Genomic DNA, 14,222 nt, shown 5'->3' on the forward strand with positions numbered 1-14,222 from the left:
GGCTTCATGGGGTGTGTAATTGATAGAAAATAAGAAAAAAAAATTGGGGGTGAACTACTCCTTTAAGTGGTTAATGTATGTTTTGTAACAATAATCTTAACCAACAAAGTAACTTGCAAGTTTTCAAATAATTGTATTAAGTGGCTCTTTTAAATTTGCCTCTGAGATGAACAGCAGGGGGAGGGGACAGGGGGGGTTCCTTCACCCCTAGCACCAAAACAATCTCCTCTACACCCTCCCCCCAAGCCACCGACCACGACCAGCCAAACACAACCACAAACATTAAGGTCTCGGCTGGTTGACCCTTGAGCATATTGAAATACTAGGGGACAGAAGTCCAGAGCTGAGCGTGCTCTACTGTCAATAGTTTGAGAGAAGGATAGACGGGTGCAGACTCTCAGTGAACAGTCTATAGAAACATTCCACACTCACAAGTTGAATTTTCTTTGATTTTTTTTATTTATCGCAGCAGCAGTCCCTGACAAACGGACGAGTTTCGTCTACTCAGGCCTTCACCAGCGTTTGCCCCGCCTAGGCAGATGTGACCTATATATAGCTGTTTTGCAGTAATTAATTATGTCAATCACAATACAATACAATATAATAACAGTGCAAACATGCCTCAACAACAATACAAAATCTAAACATTAAGACATATAACAAATATTAAATATTATTAGTATGGTGTCAGAGACTGCTGCTGTGCTAAATAAAATTCACCTTGTGAGTGTGGACTGTTTCTATAGCCTTGAGCATATTGACCATAAAGGAAGTGTCCATTCACAACATCCACCATATATATATATATTTTTTTGTATTATTATTATTTTTATTCGCTTGGGGAGAGCTTCTACCTGTCGACTGTTAGAGCCATAAACAAACACGTGGACAAAAGAGGGAAAAAAATATTGTACAATGTATTTATGTATGTACAAGGAATACACATGCTCATGCCTTATTTTGCATGTTTTTAATGTTATGTTGATGTTAACACTGCTGTTATAGCAAATAATACAAGGTAACTGTTGATATTGCTGCTACAGTATATATTATATACAATGTGTCTTGCACGTTATGGTTATGCCGTATTTTTACCTCTCCCTTTATTGTTACGCTGATATTACTACTGCTGAAGGCTTCTTCTTATCTTATCTTAGTTTTTATCATCGTCATTGATATGTTGAGGACCTCACCTACTTGCATTTCACTGCCTACATCTGTATAAGTATAGTGACAAATAAACCTTCTCCATTCTTCAGCTTGTATGTTTACCGTTGCTGCTTACCAACAACAACTGCAGTAGAAAGATTAGCAGGTGCCTACTTAGTACTAGCTACAAACTTTAGCATACCACTTTACCACAAAAACACACATTAACTATTCTGTTCTTTTCACTGTAGACATACAAGTGTTATATGGTATACAGTATTACATAATACAGTGTGTTTCATAATAATAAGTGCTTAACAAGACGGTTCATTTGTGGAAAGACAATATAACTGAGAGGAAACAGATATATTTGTATTTTCCTGTCTGTTATTTTGTCACAATTCTTTCATATTGTTCAGAAATTAAAGTCATAGGGGTACTTCAGCTGACCCTTTGAGACAGGAGAAGGTTCAGTGCTCGAAAAAGGTTGAGAACCCCTGCCACAGTCAGCAGTGGACAGTTTTTAGTTACTTTCAGTCCACCACATTTCAAAGTGAAATATTGTAGTTTTGACTCCACTACATTTATAGGATTCTGAATTAACCACTTCAAATAAAGTGAAAATAGCAGATCTATAATAAATCTTGTAGATATGCTATTTTCACTATTAATGAGTCAAAATGTTAAGGAAGCAGTGCATTGATATTGAAAGAAAATTGACTTTCCTATTTGAGTTACTTGAGTCATTTTTAAAGCATGTACTTTTGAATACTTAAAAGAAAGCACTCCAGTACCTTAACTTGAGTACACATTTGACAGAGTAACTTTCACTTGTAGTCGAGTCATATTTGACCAGGAGTATCTATACTTTCACTCAAGTACTGGGTTTGAGTACTTTGTCCACCACTGATAGTGAAGGTAGGTGATCTGCATACAGGACAGTGTGTGTCTGTACTTTGCACAACATCTACTGAAACACAGATATCTACCCAGTGTGCTTACATAACAATGGAGCGACACTGACCACAGTCTTCACAGAATACCTGTGGAATTGGAAATGTATTGTTCTCTTCTCTCCATTTCTGGCAGTTCAATTGTAAATGTAATGGTAGTTTTATTGTGGGTGTGTGTGTGTGGGGGGGGGGGAGCCTTTTGAATGCAATCTCAGGTGATTTCCTGCTCATGCGTGTATTCACCATGTGAATGGCTGACGCATTCATTCTATGCATTCATAGTTAAGTAGCATTGTTTTGGTGGCAGGTAAAGTCACACTGAACTGTTGTCACCTCAACAAATAATCATAATAATAAAATAAAATGACCATGGTCAGGGTCCCTGGTGTTCTGCTAGTCATGTCTCTGGCATGTACAGGGTGGTTCTCCCAAGTTGTGCATTGCAAGAAGCAAGATTAACTTTTAACTGTCAAGGCAAAAGGTAATCACATGTTCCATCTTTTTTTGGTTCATAAATTAAAGGCATATTTCACTTTCAATAAAACTTTGGGTCATGTTATCGTCTACTCAGGCTTATGTGAACCCCCCAGACCATTTTTAAGTTGCTTGATTCAGTATTTAGATATTTGATATTGATTTTATCAGACACGCCCCCTTCCTATACAAACCCATTATAACTTCAAACTAAATTTTTAACATGTTAGATTCATCAAAAACACCGTCCTTGGTTCTGGTGACTCACCCTGCCCTCCTAATACGCGAGGAGGGCATTTTTAAGGGCAAATTTAAAAATAAATGAAGAAAGTAATCAAAAAAAACACGGCCCCCTCGCGTATTAGGAGGGCAGGGTGAGTCACCAGAACCAAGGACGGGTGTTTTTGATGAATCTAACTTGTTAAAAATTGAGTTTGAAGTTATAATGGGTTTGTATAGGAAGGGGGCGTGTCTGATCAAATGAATATCAAATGTCTAAATACTGAAGCAACTTAAAACTTAAAAACGGTCTGGGGCGTTCACATAAGCCTGAGTAGACGATAAAATGACCCAAAGTTTTTTTTAAAGTGAAATATCCCTTTAATGCAGTATACTTATCGCCTATAATGACATGCCCATTGCCCAAAAACAGGGACGCCGGGTTGAAAGTGGTTAATGTCTGTCTGTGGGTTTTATACTACATGTTTACACTTTATTGCCCCCCCCCCACCACCACCATACCTCCCCATGAACACACTAGGTGGAGTTTATCTTGTTTGGAATGCAGAGGAGCTCTGCTCACTGTTGCCAGACTTCGTGAGAGAAATAAGCAACCAGGTCTACAAAAACAAGCCCAAAAGAAGCGACTAGAATAGGCCACATGAGCACTTTAAACCTATATACTTATATACTGTACATTGGCTATTTGAAAATAGCCAATCTACAAGGTGTGAGCTTGTTGATCAGCTATTTTCAGGGGGAAAAAAGGTGGAAGATTTTTGACACAAATCTGATACGGGGCTCCCTGGCACAAAACATTTACAGATGGGGGTTAGGGACAAATGGTTTAAATAATAATATATATATATTTTAAAGCAAGCCCAAATAAGCAACTACACTTTAGAAACAAGCCCAAAGCCACTCATATATTTAGCGGACATGGCAACACTGGCTCAGCTTGATGCCACACTTTGTGAGATTCTAGATTGGCTCTTTGGGGCGAGCGACACCATGGTATGACAACATATAAACCAGGCTTAACCCTGCCATCTGCTCCTCCTTTGAGCCCAACAGAGGCATGCAGGGTGGGGTGCCTGCCCCCCCCCCCACACACACACATCCCACACATAAACAAAACAGAGAGGTGGAGCCTGGCAGCAGTAGAATAATTATGACCTTTCAACAGGAGAAAAACAGTTTCCTCTTCGCAAGTTTGAGTTTTTTATCAGCCGTCTCATTTTGAATGAATGCGCAGAGCTGAAAGCAGTACTGAGATGTTTTACTTAAGTAAATACTCTGCATAAAAATTCTACTTGAGTGAAAGTACGAAAGTATTGGCAACAGTAGCCTACCATATACAAGTACTCATTATGCAGAATGGTCCATAAGTAAAGAGAGGGGATGATTTTAATGTTTCAAACATTATGTGCTCATAGGAAGATTAATTTATAATGATGCATCACCATTTATCACTTAATCTATGTTTTGTATTAATAATCTAAAGTCAGTAGTAACTAAACAGCAAAATAATTGTAGTGGGGTAAAAACCTCTAAGATGTAGTGGAGTAAGCTAAAAAGTATAATACAATGGAAATACTCAAGTAACTGTTTGTCACTCACTCTCAAATTGTAATTGAAGTTGGGTTTTTTAATTTTTGCATTTCTTTAGAAGCCAAAGAGAGACTTGTTGCTGCATATTTTATGCCATGTCCTTAAGGCAAGGTATTTTTTAGAATTATTATTATGCTTCCTTCCACTATCTTCACACAATCAGTAGCCTACTCTTCTTTCTCATGCAGCTTTGAGATGTAAGCCCTCACACACCATTGTGACTTGCATGCTTGAGTTGACTTGCCTTGTCTTTATTTACAAAGCTCCCCTAGCTGCTGCTACTTATCTTTGTAATTATAGAGTGTGGTAACCCACTGTTTCTCAACTTCTGGTCCGAGGGGCCACCGGGCCCCCCCTAGAAGTCCTAGATGGACCCTTAACGCAGTGGTTCTCAACCTTGTCAGGCCGCGACCCCCCAAAATAATCATATTTGAACTGGGGACCCCCACCCTTACAAGCAATTGTAGGAGTTGAGGCATTACATTTAGTTTGACTCGGTTCCACAGATAAATATTGTGAAATAGCAGATTTACAAGCTCACAACGCCTCGCAGCGCAAGGCGTTGTGAGCTTGTAGATTCGCTATTTTCACAAATTTTGTCTCAATCTTATTTGACAATTTGGCCAATGTTCGACAATGTTTTAGTAATGTATTAAAAAAGTCTTAAATTGTCACTTTACTGTCATCTGGGGACCCCCAAAAAAATCAAGTGGGGAGCCCCTGGGGGTCCCGGCCCACAGGTTGAGAACCACAGCCTACACAGGTCCATTTGTACCCTCTCAGATTTAAAGACACTAACACTTACTCAAGTAACATTTTGGATGCAGGCCTTTTACTTAGCAGGGTATTTCTACATTGTAGTAGTGCTACTTTCACTTTCTGAGAACTTAATAATAATAATGAATTGCATTTTTATAGCGCTTTTCCAAGTGCTCAAAGCGCTTTACAATGGTTCATTCATTCATACAGGTGGGGGACATTGGGAGGTTGGGAGGTGGAGCGGCGAACAGTCGACGCCAGCGTCCCCACTTTTCCCACATTCACACACCAATGGTGGCAAGCGAGCGCCGACCGAATCATTGGAGGCAATGTAGGGTTCAGTGTCTTGCCCAGGGACACTTCGACATGTGGTCAGGAGGAGCCGGGATTCGAACCGCCGACCCACGGATCATTGGACGACCTGCTCTACCTCCTGAGCCACAGCCACCCAAAACTTGTTCCACTGCTGGTTATAGTGCATTAATCCACTGCAGAGAATTTTTATTGATTGATTGATTGAATATTTTATTAGGCAAAAAATGTAAAACAGCACAGTTACATTTAAAATACTTTGTCTAACAGGTCCGTTCATGAAAGTCCTTGCGGTCTTGTTTCCAATGAGGGCCTTGGCTGACTCAATTAACGTACACTCAGAATTGGTCAATTTAGAGATAAACTCTTTGTCCTGTCTATGTTTTGTTTAACTGGTTTCTTTTAGTATTCATGATTATGATTATTGGTCACAGTCAATTAGGTCTCCAGCTAATTGATTTGAGCCTATATACTTCAGCATTATTAAGTAAACACTAAACAGAACAATTTCACTGTTATCCCTACAAGAGACCAGTATGTTGATTATATAGGCTACGTCTGCAGCATACAGACAGACAGACAGACAGACAGACAGACTGTCTGTCTGACAGACAGATCGATATAAAGCATATCATATCATACTATATAATGATATAATAATGTCCATGTTTATATATTACTAGCCCATATAGACCACATCAGAATGCTTGAATGTTTGCAAACAAACGTGTATTTCCGCCTGTCTGTCTGTCAGAATGTCGATGGACGGTTTTTAGTGTCCAGAACATTAGCTATGTATAGTTCGCCAACCTGTGGATATTTAGAACAAAATAATATATTTCTAATAGTCAATAACAATATCATATGTGTCCTCCTGTTCTTCCAGAAATAAGGTTAATGAAGTGAATAATATACTCCAATGCGATATGCTACCCGGAAATAAAATGTTGGTTGTGGTGGTGATGTCATGATGCTACGTGGGGGATAATATAGGATAATACAAGGACAATAATAAATCCACAACTTTGAATAAATATCAGCCTGTGACTCTGATATTACACTACAAACTGTGAATTTCCTTGCCAGCTAGCCCTAGAATCTGTTGTGGGAAAAGTACTTAACGTACACTCAGAATTGGTCAATTTAGAGATAAACTCTTTGTCCTGTCCATGTTTTGTTTAACTGGTTTCTTTTTGTATTCATGATTATGATTATTGGTCACAGTCAATTAGGTCTCCAGCTAATTGATTTGAGCCTATATACTTCAGCATTATTAAGTAAACACTAAACAGAACGATTTCACTGTTATCCCTACAAGAGACCAGCATACAGACAAGACAGACAGACAAGACAGACAGACAGACAGACAGACAGATCGATATAAAGCATATCATATCATACTATATAATGATATAATAATGTCCATGTTTATATATTACTAGCCCATATAGACCACATCAGAATGCTTGAATGTTTGCAAACAAACGTGTATTTCCAAATTCCGCCTGTCTGTCTGTCAGAATGTCGATGGACGTTATAGTGTCCACAACATTAGCTATGTATAGTTCGCCAACCTGTGGATATTTAGAACAAAATAATATATTTCTAATAGTCAATAACAATATCATATGTGTCCTCCTGTTCTTCCAGAAATAAGGTTAATGAAGTGAATAATATACTCCAATGCGATATGCTACCCGGAAATACAATGTTGGTTGTGGTGGTGATGTCATGATGCTACATGGGGGATGATATAGGATAATAGCTAGGACAATAATAAATCCACAACTTTGAATAAATATCAGCCTGTGACTCTGATATTACACTACAAACTTTGAATTTCCTTGCCTATAGCTAGCCCTAGAATCTGTTGTGGGAAAAGTACTCAATAAAAAAAAATAACTTAAGTAGGTAGAATACTCAGTAAAGTAAAAGTCAGGAATTCTAAATGTACTTGATTAAGCGCGATTGAGCTTGTACATAGGTACGACAATAATAAGTCCACTACTTTGAATAAATATCAGTCTGATAATTCCATAGAGGTATAATATAACGGATAATTCACTACAAAATGTGCATTTCCTTATAGCTAGCACTAGAATCATAATCGCAATACAGTTAAGATGTGCAGTGCTATGCTGCCCTCTAGCGGTGGTAACGATACATAATCTATGTATGTCCATAAACAGTGGTGGAAGAAGTACTCACATGTTTTAGGCTACTTAAATAAAAATAGCAATACCACAATGTAGAAATACTCTGTTACAAGTCAAAGTCCGGTGTTCAACATTTCACTTGAGTAAAAGTACAAAAGTATGGGCATTAAAATGTACTTAAAGTACCAAAAGTAAAAGTACTCAAAATTAATAAACCTTTTTAAAATAGCAGATCTACAAGCTCGCAATGCGTTGCGAAGCTTGCACTGAGATGTAGTGGAGTAGAAGTAAAAGTAAAGAAAATTATAAATACTCCAGTAAAGTACTCCCTCAAAATTGTACTTAGGTACAGTACTTCAGTAAATGTATGTGGTTACTTTCCACCACTGTACACTACAAACGGTGCATTGCAGTGCTATGCTGCCATCTAGCGATGGTAACGAAAAATAACTTATTACCTCGACGTGCACTGTGTAATGCTGCCATCTAGCGGCGGTAACCAGTACCTGACCTCGGTGCAAACCATCCTCAGTCAGTAATGTGTTAATGTTTATAAAGTAAACCAGCTGATTGATTGGTTTTAATATGAGCCCGGGAATTATTGTATTGATGATCCAGGCTACATGGTGATATGCTATTACTCAACCAAGCAGCCGCGACAGATGTATAGCGTTGGTGGTATAGGGGCCGGGCATAGCGATGTCACAGGGTCGAGACGCCGTTAAATCAGCCCACTTTCGCCGCCATAGTGAGTGAGTAGATTGACAGCTGCCACAAGTGTAGAGTAGTGTAGTAGCCTAGTATGTAGTCCTGTGTTTGTTGTCCAGCAAGTAGACGGTGTACATATTATCTATCTCTAACTTGTCTGTTGCTCTAATTTAGCAATGGTACGACAGTGCTGCATTATCGGATGCAATGCCAAGGTTTCAGACGTTAAATTAAAAAAGGCAAGGGCGAGGCGAGCATCAGCGCCCTTGCCATGTCGGCTTATTATAAGCGACTTTGGGCTTCTTTTTCTGTTAAGTTGCTTGTAAAATTAGTAGTTTTGTGTGGCTTATTTACAAAGACAAGTGCACTTGCTTATTTAGGTACTTGCTTATTTAGGCTTTATAAAAAAATAAAATAAAAATTAAACCAGTGGTTCTCAAATCTTTTCATGAAAATGTTTTGTGCCAGGGAGCATTTGTGTTGTTAGAATGTTTAAAAAAATATTCCAAATATTCTTTATTTTATTGCAAGAGTTTTTTTTAATAGCCTATGTACAAGCTCACGTGAGCTTGTAGATCGGCTATTTTCAAGTAGCTGATGTCACTTAAAGCCACTTCTTTTGGGCTTGTTTTCATAGACCTGGTTGCTTATTTCTCTCGCAAAATATGGCAACACTGATCGCAACAGGTCCGTTGTGCACTTTCTCAATGATCAATGAACAATATAAAATTAATAATAATACTTCGCTATAATAATATTATAAATATATATATAAATAATCAGTACTCAAGATGACTATATTTTATTTCGGTTACACAACTAAGCAACAAAACGTTGTTCTTTTCAGGTAAAATGAATGATTGTGACTGACTGGGCACTGTCATTACATCTGATCTAGGGCACAGATGTAATGACTTTTTTCCAGGTAGCGTGCCTTTGCGTCTGCGTTCAGCTTCTCTCTGTATGGTATCTCTCTGTCACGCATTGCCCGGTCCATCTTCTGTCCTTTACCAATAAACTCGCTGTAGTTCAGCACACGTCGTGACTCGTGGGTAACTGTCAATGTTGTTGATACGAGCTGTTGTTATGGAGCTCCCCTAATATGGCCACCGGAACTACTTCCGCCTAAGCTTGGCCACGCCTTTTGCCCGGCCCCTATAGTGGTGAGCATAGCTGCCTTCCAAGCAGTTGACACGGGTTCGATTTCCGGTCAACGCATATTCTTTAAGGCTTGTGAATCAGATTTCCAGGGATTAATTTCCGGCCCGAGCAATTATGTCGAGGTGTGCTTTGAACAAGACACGAATAACTGCTCACCAGTGGTAGAAAAAGTAGGCTACTTACATAGTTTGCTTAAATAAAAGTAGCAATAATACAATATAAGTATACAAGTCAAAGTCCTGTGTTCAAAATGTTACTTGAGTAAAAGTGGAAAAGTATGGTCATCAAAATATACTTTAAGTAGCCTACCAGAAGTAAAAGTACTAAAATGTTTGAAAATAGCAGATCTAAAAGCTCACACAACGCGCTGCCATGCGTTTCCACCACTGCTGCTCACTTGAAAGGCACTCAGCTGACTGAAGTGGGAAACTGAATTTCCCCTTTGGGATTAGATAGGTGTATCTTCACTTTACAAGCTACTTACCATGTAGCCTAAATACTGAGTCATGGAATGGAGTAGTTAACAGAAGCTTAACATTTACTGTTGTAAATGTTGTAATTTAGTTAATGTTTAGAAACAAATAAGTTACTGACAGAGTGAAGCCACTCATATACTCAATACTCTATATCTATCTATCTATAGTATAAATACTATAGATAGATATAATTTATATCTATCTATAGTATTTATATTATAAATCAATTATCCATGTCAATTATATTGATTGATACGATATGAGCATTTGTGAGCTTAATTATCAACACTGTAAGGCTAACAGTATGCAATCAAGATGATTGGGGCTGTGCCCTAAAACCATTGGAACCACTTAAACCCCAGACTCCTTATCTTCACTGTAAACAGTACTTTTTTATTTTAACCTAAACCTTGAAGGTCTGCTACGTCCACGATTTCTTAAATGTTTTTTTTGTTGATTGATTTTAAATGTTTAATTCTTTTTTCTCATTTTTGACAATCTTTTGGAATATATATATATATATTTTATCTATACAGAGTGTGTCTGCTTCACAGACCAAAACTGGGAGAATGTTCTGCAGTTGAGGTGCCTGAGGGTTCTAACCTTTTTTAGAACCTCAATACTTTTTGCATACTGGGAACGCATTATATATTAGTATTTGAAATGGACTTGAGCAAAAGTACAAAAGGATTGGCATCAAGATATACTTAAACAAGTAAAAGTACTCATTATGCACAATGTCCAATTTCAGAAGTTTTCAAAATGTATTAAAAATCTTTTGAAAATAGCTGATCTACAAGGTCACAACGTGCCACGATTCAAAGCGTTGTGAGCTTGTAGATAGCTTCTAAGTATTTTTAGGGCGGAAGTGGTTAATGTATGTTTTGTAATAATAATCAAAATCTACAACGTAATTAGTAACTAAAGTTTTTAAATAATTGTTGTTGAGTAAAAGTACAACATTTGAGATGTTATGGAGTACAAGTAAAAGTATTGACATTTGGAAATACTCCAATAAAGTAAAAAATAATCCCTTAACATTGTACTTATGTACTTACTTGAGTAAATGTACTTAGTTACTTTCCACCACTGTTCATAAGACAATCCAAATTCAAAAACAAAAAGAAAGACAAAAAAAAAAAGAAAAGAAAAGAAAAACAACAAAAAACATTGTTAATTATATGTCCTTAATTTGGGTTCGACATATGTGATTAAGCCCCCTTTAAACTCGCCTTACCAAAACCATTATTGCTGTGAGAGCAGCATTTCAACAACGAAATTGGATGCTTCGCCAAGCTGGCTGTAGGAGGCTCCGAGAACTTTGGTTCCATTCGTATAGGGTCCATTTGGTTCCATTTGTACACTCTCAGAGTTACAGCCCCGATAAGGGTCCATTTGGCTGGGGACCCCGTGGAACCCTGCCAAGGACCCCTGTGGGGTCCTCGAACCCCACGTGGTGGCTGGTTCTAACGCTAACGCACGTAGTAGCCATACATGAGAGCCGCAGCAGCTGCAGTGATAGCATATATCAACCATGCAGTCCAAGAGGAGCTACTACTACTTCTGGACTCTCCTTGTGTCGGCTTGTCCTTTCCGACATCCGTATGAAGCACCTCCCCAACGTAGTACTGCTCCAGAATCTCTCGAGCATCGGTGGAATGGCCGACATCCTCAAAGCCTTCTGTGGCATCCGTGCCCGCCAGCTCGAGCAAAACCTCCTTACCCCCAGGATGCTCCTCGAGGAAGTCTGTGATGTCGTACACCTTACCGTGGATGACGAGCCACGTGTCCTCGCTCGCGTTGTGGGATCGGATTTCTTCAAGAGTGTAACGAGTTACATGGTTTTCTGTTGTTTTGCCGCTGACGCTGTTGATTGGACCCATCACGCTGCGTAACTTGGCTCTGACACGTTTTTCACATTACGCTTTTGAGCTTGTACGAGAAAGAATTCCACCCACTTCTTTTTAGCACCTGTAAACATGTGATGTGACAATAAGTTCGCTTGTGGACGCTGTATACTAACGTTCGAAGGGTAGAAGGTGCTTAGATCAATAGGTCGTGGCAGCAATCACTTCAGATTGTCGAGAGTCAGCATACCATCCTCAGGATTCAGTTTAGACTGTGGCTATTTGTACAGATGTGTGCTCCAACAACATTGTTCTTGATTGTTCTTCCGCTGTTGTCAGTTATCGTCTGCTGAGAGGGGTTATCCTAAGCAGATAGATCGATAGCTGTCTTCTGCTACTCGAGAGCTAATGGCGCTGCGTTCGGCTACAAAGTGTTCCCTTTATACGATTTTGCCATGATGTAGACGTGATGACACTGTGATGTAGACATCCATATCCTGGCACGGCAGTGGAAGCCATCCCTATTTGGAAAGATCATAGAAGGCAACATAAGGACTCTGCATGACATTTTTACGGCGTGGCTTTGGAAGAGGATAGCCACCTGTAAGAGCGCCTGCCTGCCTGCCTGCCTGCCTGCCTGCCTCCCTGCCTGCCTGCCTGCCTGCCTGCCTCCCTCCCTGCCTGCCTGCCTGCCTGCCTGCCTGCCTGCCTGTCTGTCTGTCTGTCTGTCTGTCAGTCTGTCGTGGAAATGAACTGCATTTACAGTGTAAAGTCTCAAAAGCACTTTTATAATGTCACATTCACACAGTCACACACCGGTATCATTATTATGACATCAGCACTGTGTGTATACTGGTAGCTCGCAGCCAATAGTCTATGATGTCAGTAATGTCACATGAGACATGTCCATATTTGGGCGTAATCTGGGCACTCACACCCACTGACAAACTTCATCTTTAAATAGCAGATGCTTGTAACCAAATATGGATTCTTCTCGGAGTCAGTGTGACTTAATAAGTGCGATGAAGCTACGGAGGAGTCGATTGAACGCGTTGAACACGACCGAGGATGTTTAAAAAGTTTGACGAGAAGGAAAACGTTTCCAACTGCATTCAGCTGAAGTCGTCAGTTATCAAAGGAATCAAGAACCAGCTGTTGGAGCAGTTTCCCAACATCGAGGCATGGCTCAACCACATAATGCCGAAAAAGGACCCCGTCAAAATAGTGAGATGCCACGAACACATCGAAGTCCTGACAGCGAACGGGGAGCTGCTTTTCTTCAGACAGAGGGAAGGACCATTCTGCCCAACTCTCAGACTGCTGCATAAATATCCATTCATACTTCCACACCAGCAAGTAGACAAAGGGGCCATCAAATTTGTCTTGAGTGGAGCCAACATCATGTGCCCGGGACTCACGTCCCTGGGAGCTAAACTCCAGCCCGCCGCTGTGGACACGGTAGTTGGCATCACAGCGGAGGGCAAACAGCATGCCCTCTGTGTTGGACTGATGAAGATGTCTGCAGAAAACATCAAGAAAGTCAACAAGGGAATCGGAATCGAGAATGTTCACTATCTTAATGACGGATTGTGGCACATGAAGATGTACAATTGATGTGACTGTCTATATGAGAAACCTTTCACCCACACTCCCCGTAGGCCAAGGATACTCCAAACGATTTGACTGTAATTGCCTTTACAAATTTCTTACAAAAGATGCCATATATCATGAACACAACATCCAATCCCATTGGCCCATAGGGTCCACAACAAATGCTAACAGTTGCACCGTCTGTCATACAAACTCTATTTCCCCCGTGTGTGCGGAGCGCACGTAATCGACAGGCCTAGTTGCCTACCAGTCGTGGGGTGCAGTCATCAGGACACGAGAAAGCTTGGGGGTAAATAGAGTTTGTACGACAGATGGTGCAACTATTCGCACGCTGTTCCAATTTGTGTATGATTGAATGTTGCATTATTCATGTGTATAAGTGCATGAAACCCATGTTGTACTGATTTGCGTGATCTTTTTCTTCAAAAAAGTGTGTTTTGAAGAAAACGCTAAATGGTGGAAGATCTTGTCAGGCAGACATGGGCGGGGCCTATATGGGAAGTTGCGTCATGAGCCTCAGCAATCCAGGGGAAAGAAATTGTATTGTATGACCTGCGGTTCAAGACTTATAGGCCAAAATGTGAAGCACTCTGTTATAGCAAATGAGGCAGATCTAAAAAGGTTTGGGTGCAGGTTCCACCTTGGCCTATGGGGGAGGGTGCGTGCAAAGCTCCACACCGATCGATCAAGCAGTGCCTAAGATTAGCTGCTCACAGAAAGACAGACAGACGGATGGACGGATGGATGGATTTGAGAATATAATCCCCGCCCCCGGCCATCCTGGCC

At 40.0% G+C, this 14,222-nt stretch overlaps 2 protein-coding genes across 2 annotated transcripts; one reads left to right on the forward strand and one right to left on the reverse strand.

The window, feature by feature from the left end:
- Positions 1-11,450: 11,450 nt before the first annotated feature.
- On the reverse strand, positions 11,451-11,861 carry LOC308081954 (cytochrome b5-like; the record flags this gene model as incomplete). The annotated part of the gene is made up of 1 exon (XM_080423569.1): positions 11,451-11,861. The coding sequence occupies one exon, from the start codon at positions 11,859-11,861 to the stop codon at positions 11,451-11,453; it is 411 nt and encodes a 136-aa protein (XP_080279695.1).
- Positions 11,862-12,893: 1,032 nt separating this feature from the next.
- LOC308079252 (malignant T-cell-amplified sequence 1-like) lies at positions 12,894-13,870 on the forward strand (the record flags this gene model as incomplete). The annotated part of the gene is made up of 1 exon (XM_080420627.1): positions 12,894-13,870. One exon carries the CDS (start codon positions 12,894-12,896, stop codon positions 13,437-13,439), a length of 546 nt encoding a protein of 181 aa, XP_080276753.1. The 3' UTR covers positions 13,440-13,870.
- Positions 13,871-14,222: the final 352 nt, after the last annotated feature.

The sequence above is a fragment of the Gymnoscopelus braueri genome (genome assembly GCF_963280865.1).
Source record: "Gymnoscopelus braueri genome assembly, chromosome: 3".
NCBI lineage: Eukaryota > Metazoa > Chordata > Actinopteri > Myctophiformes > Myctophidae > Gymnoscopelus > Gymnoscopelus braueri.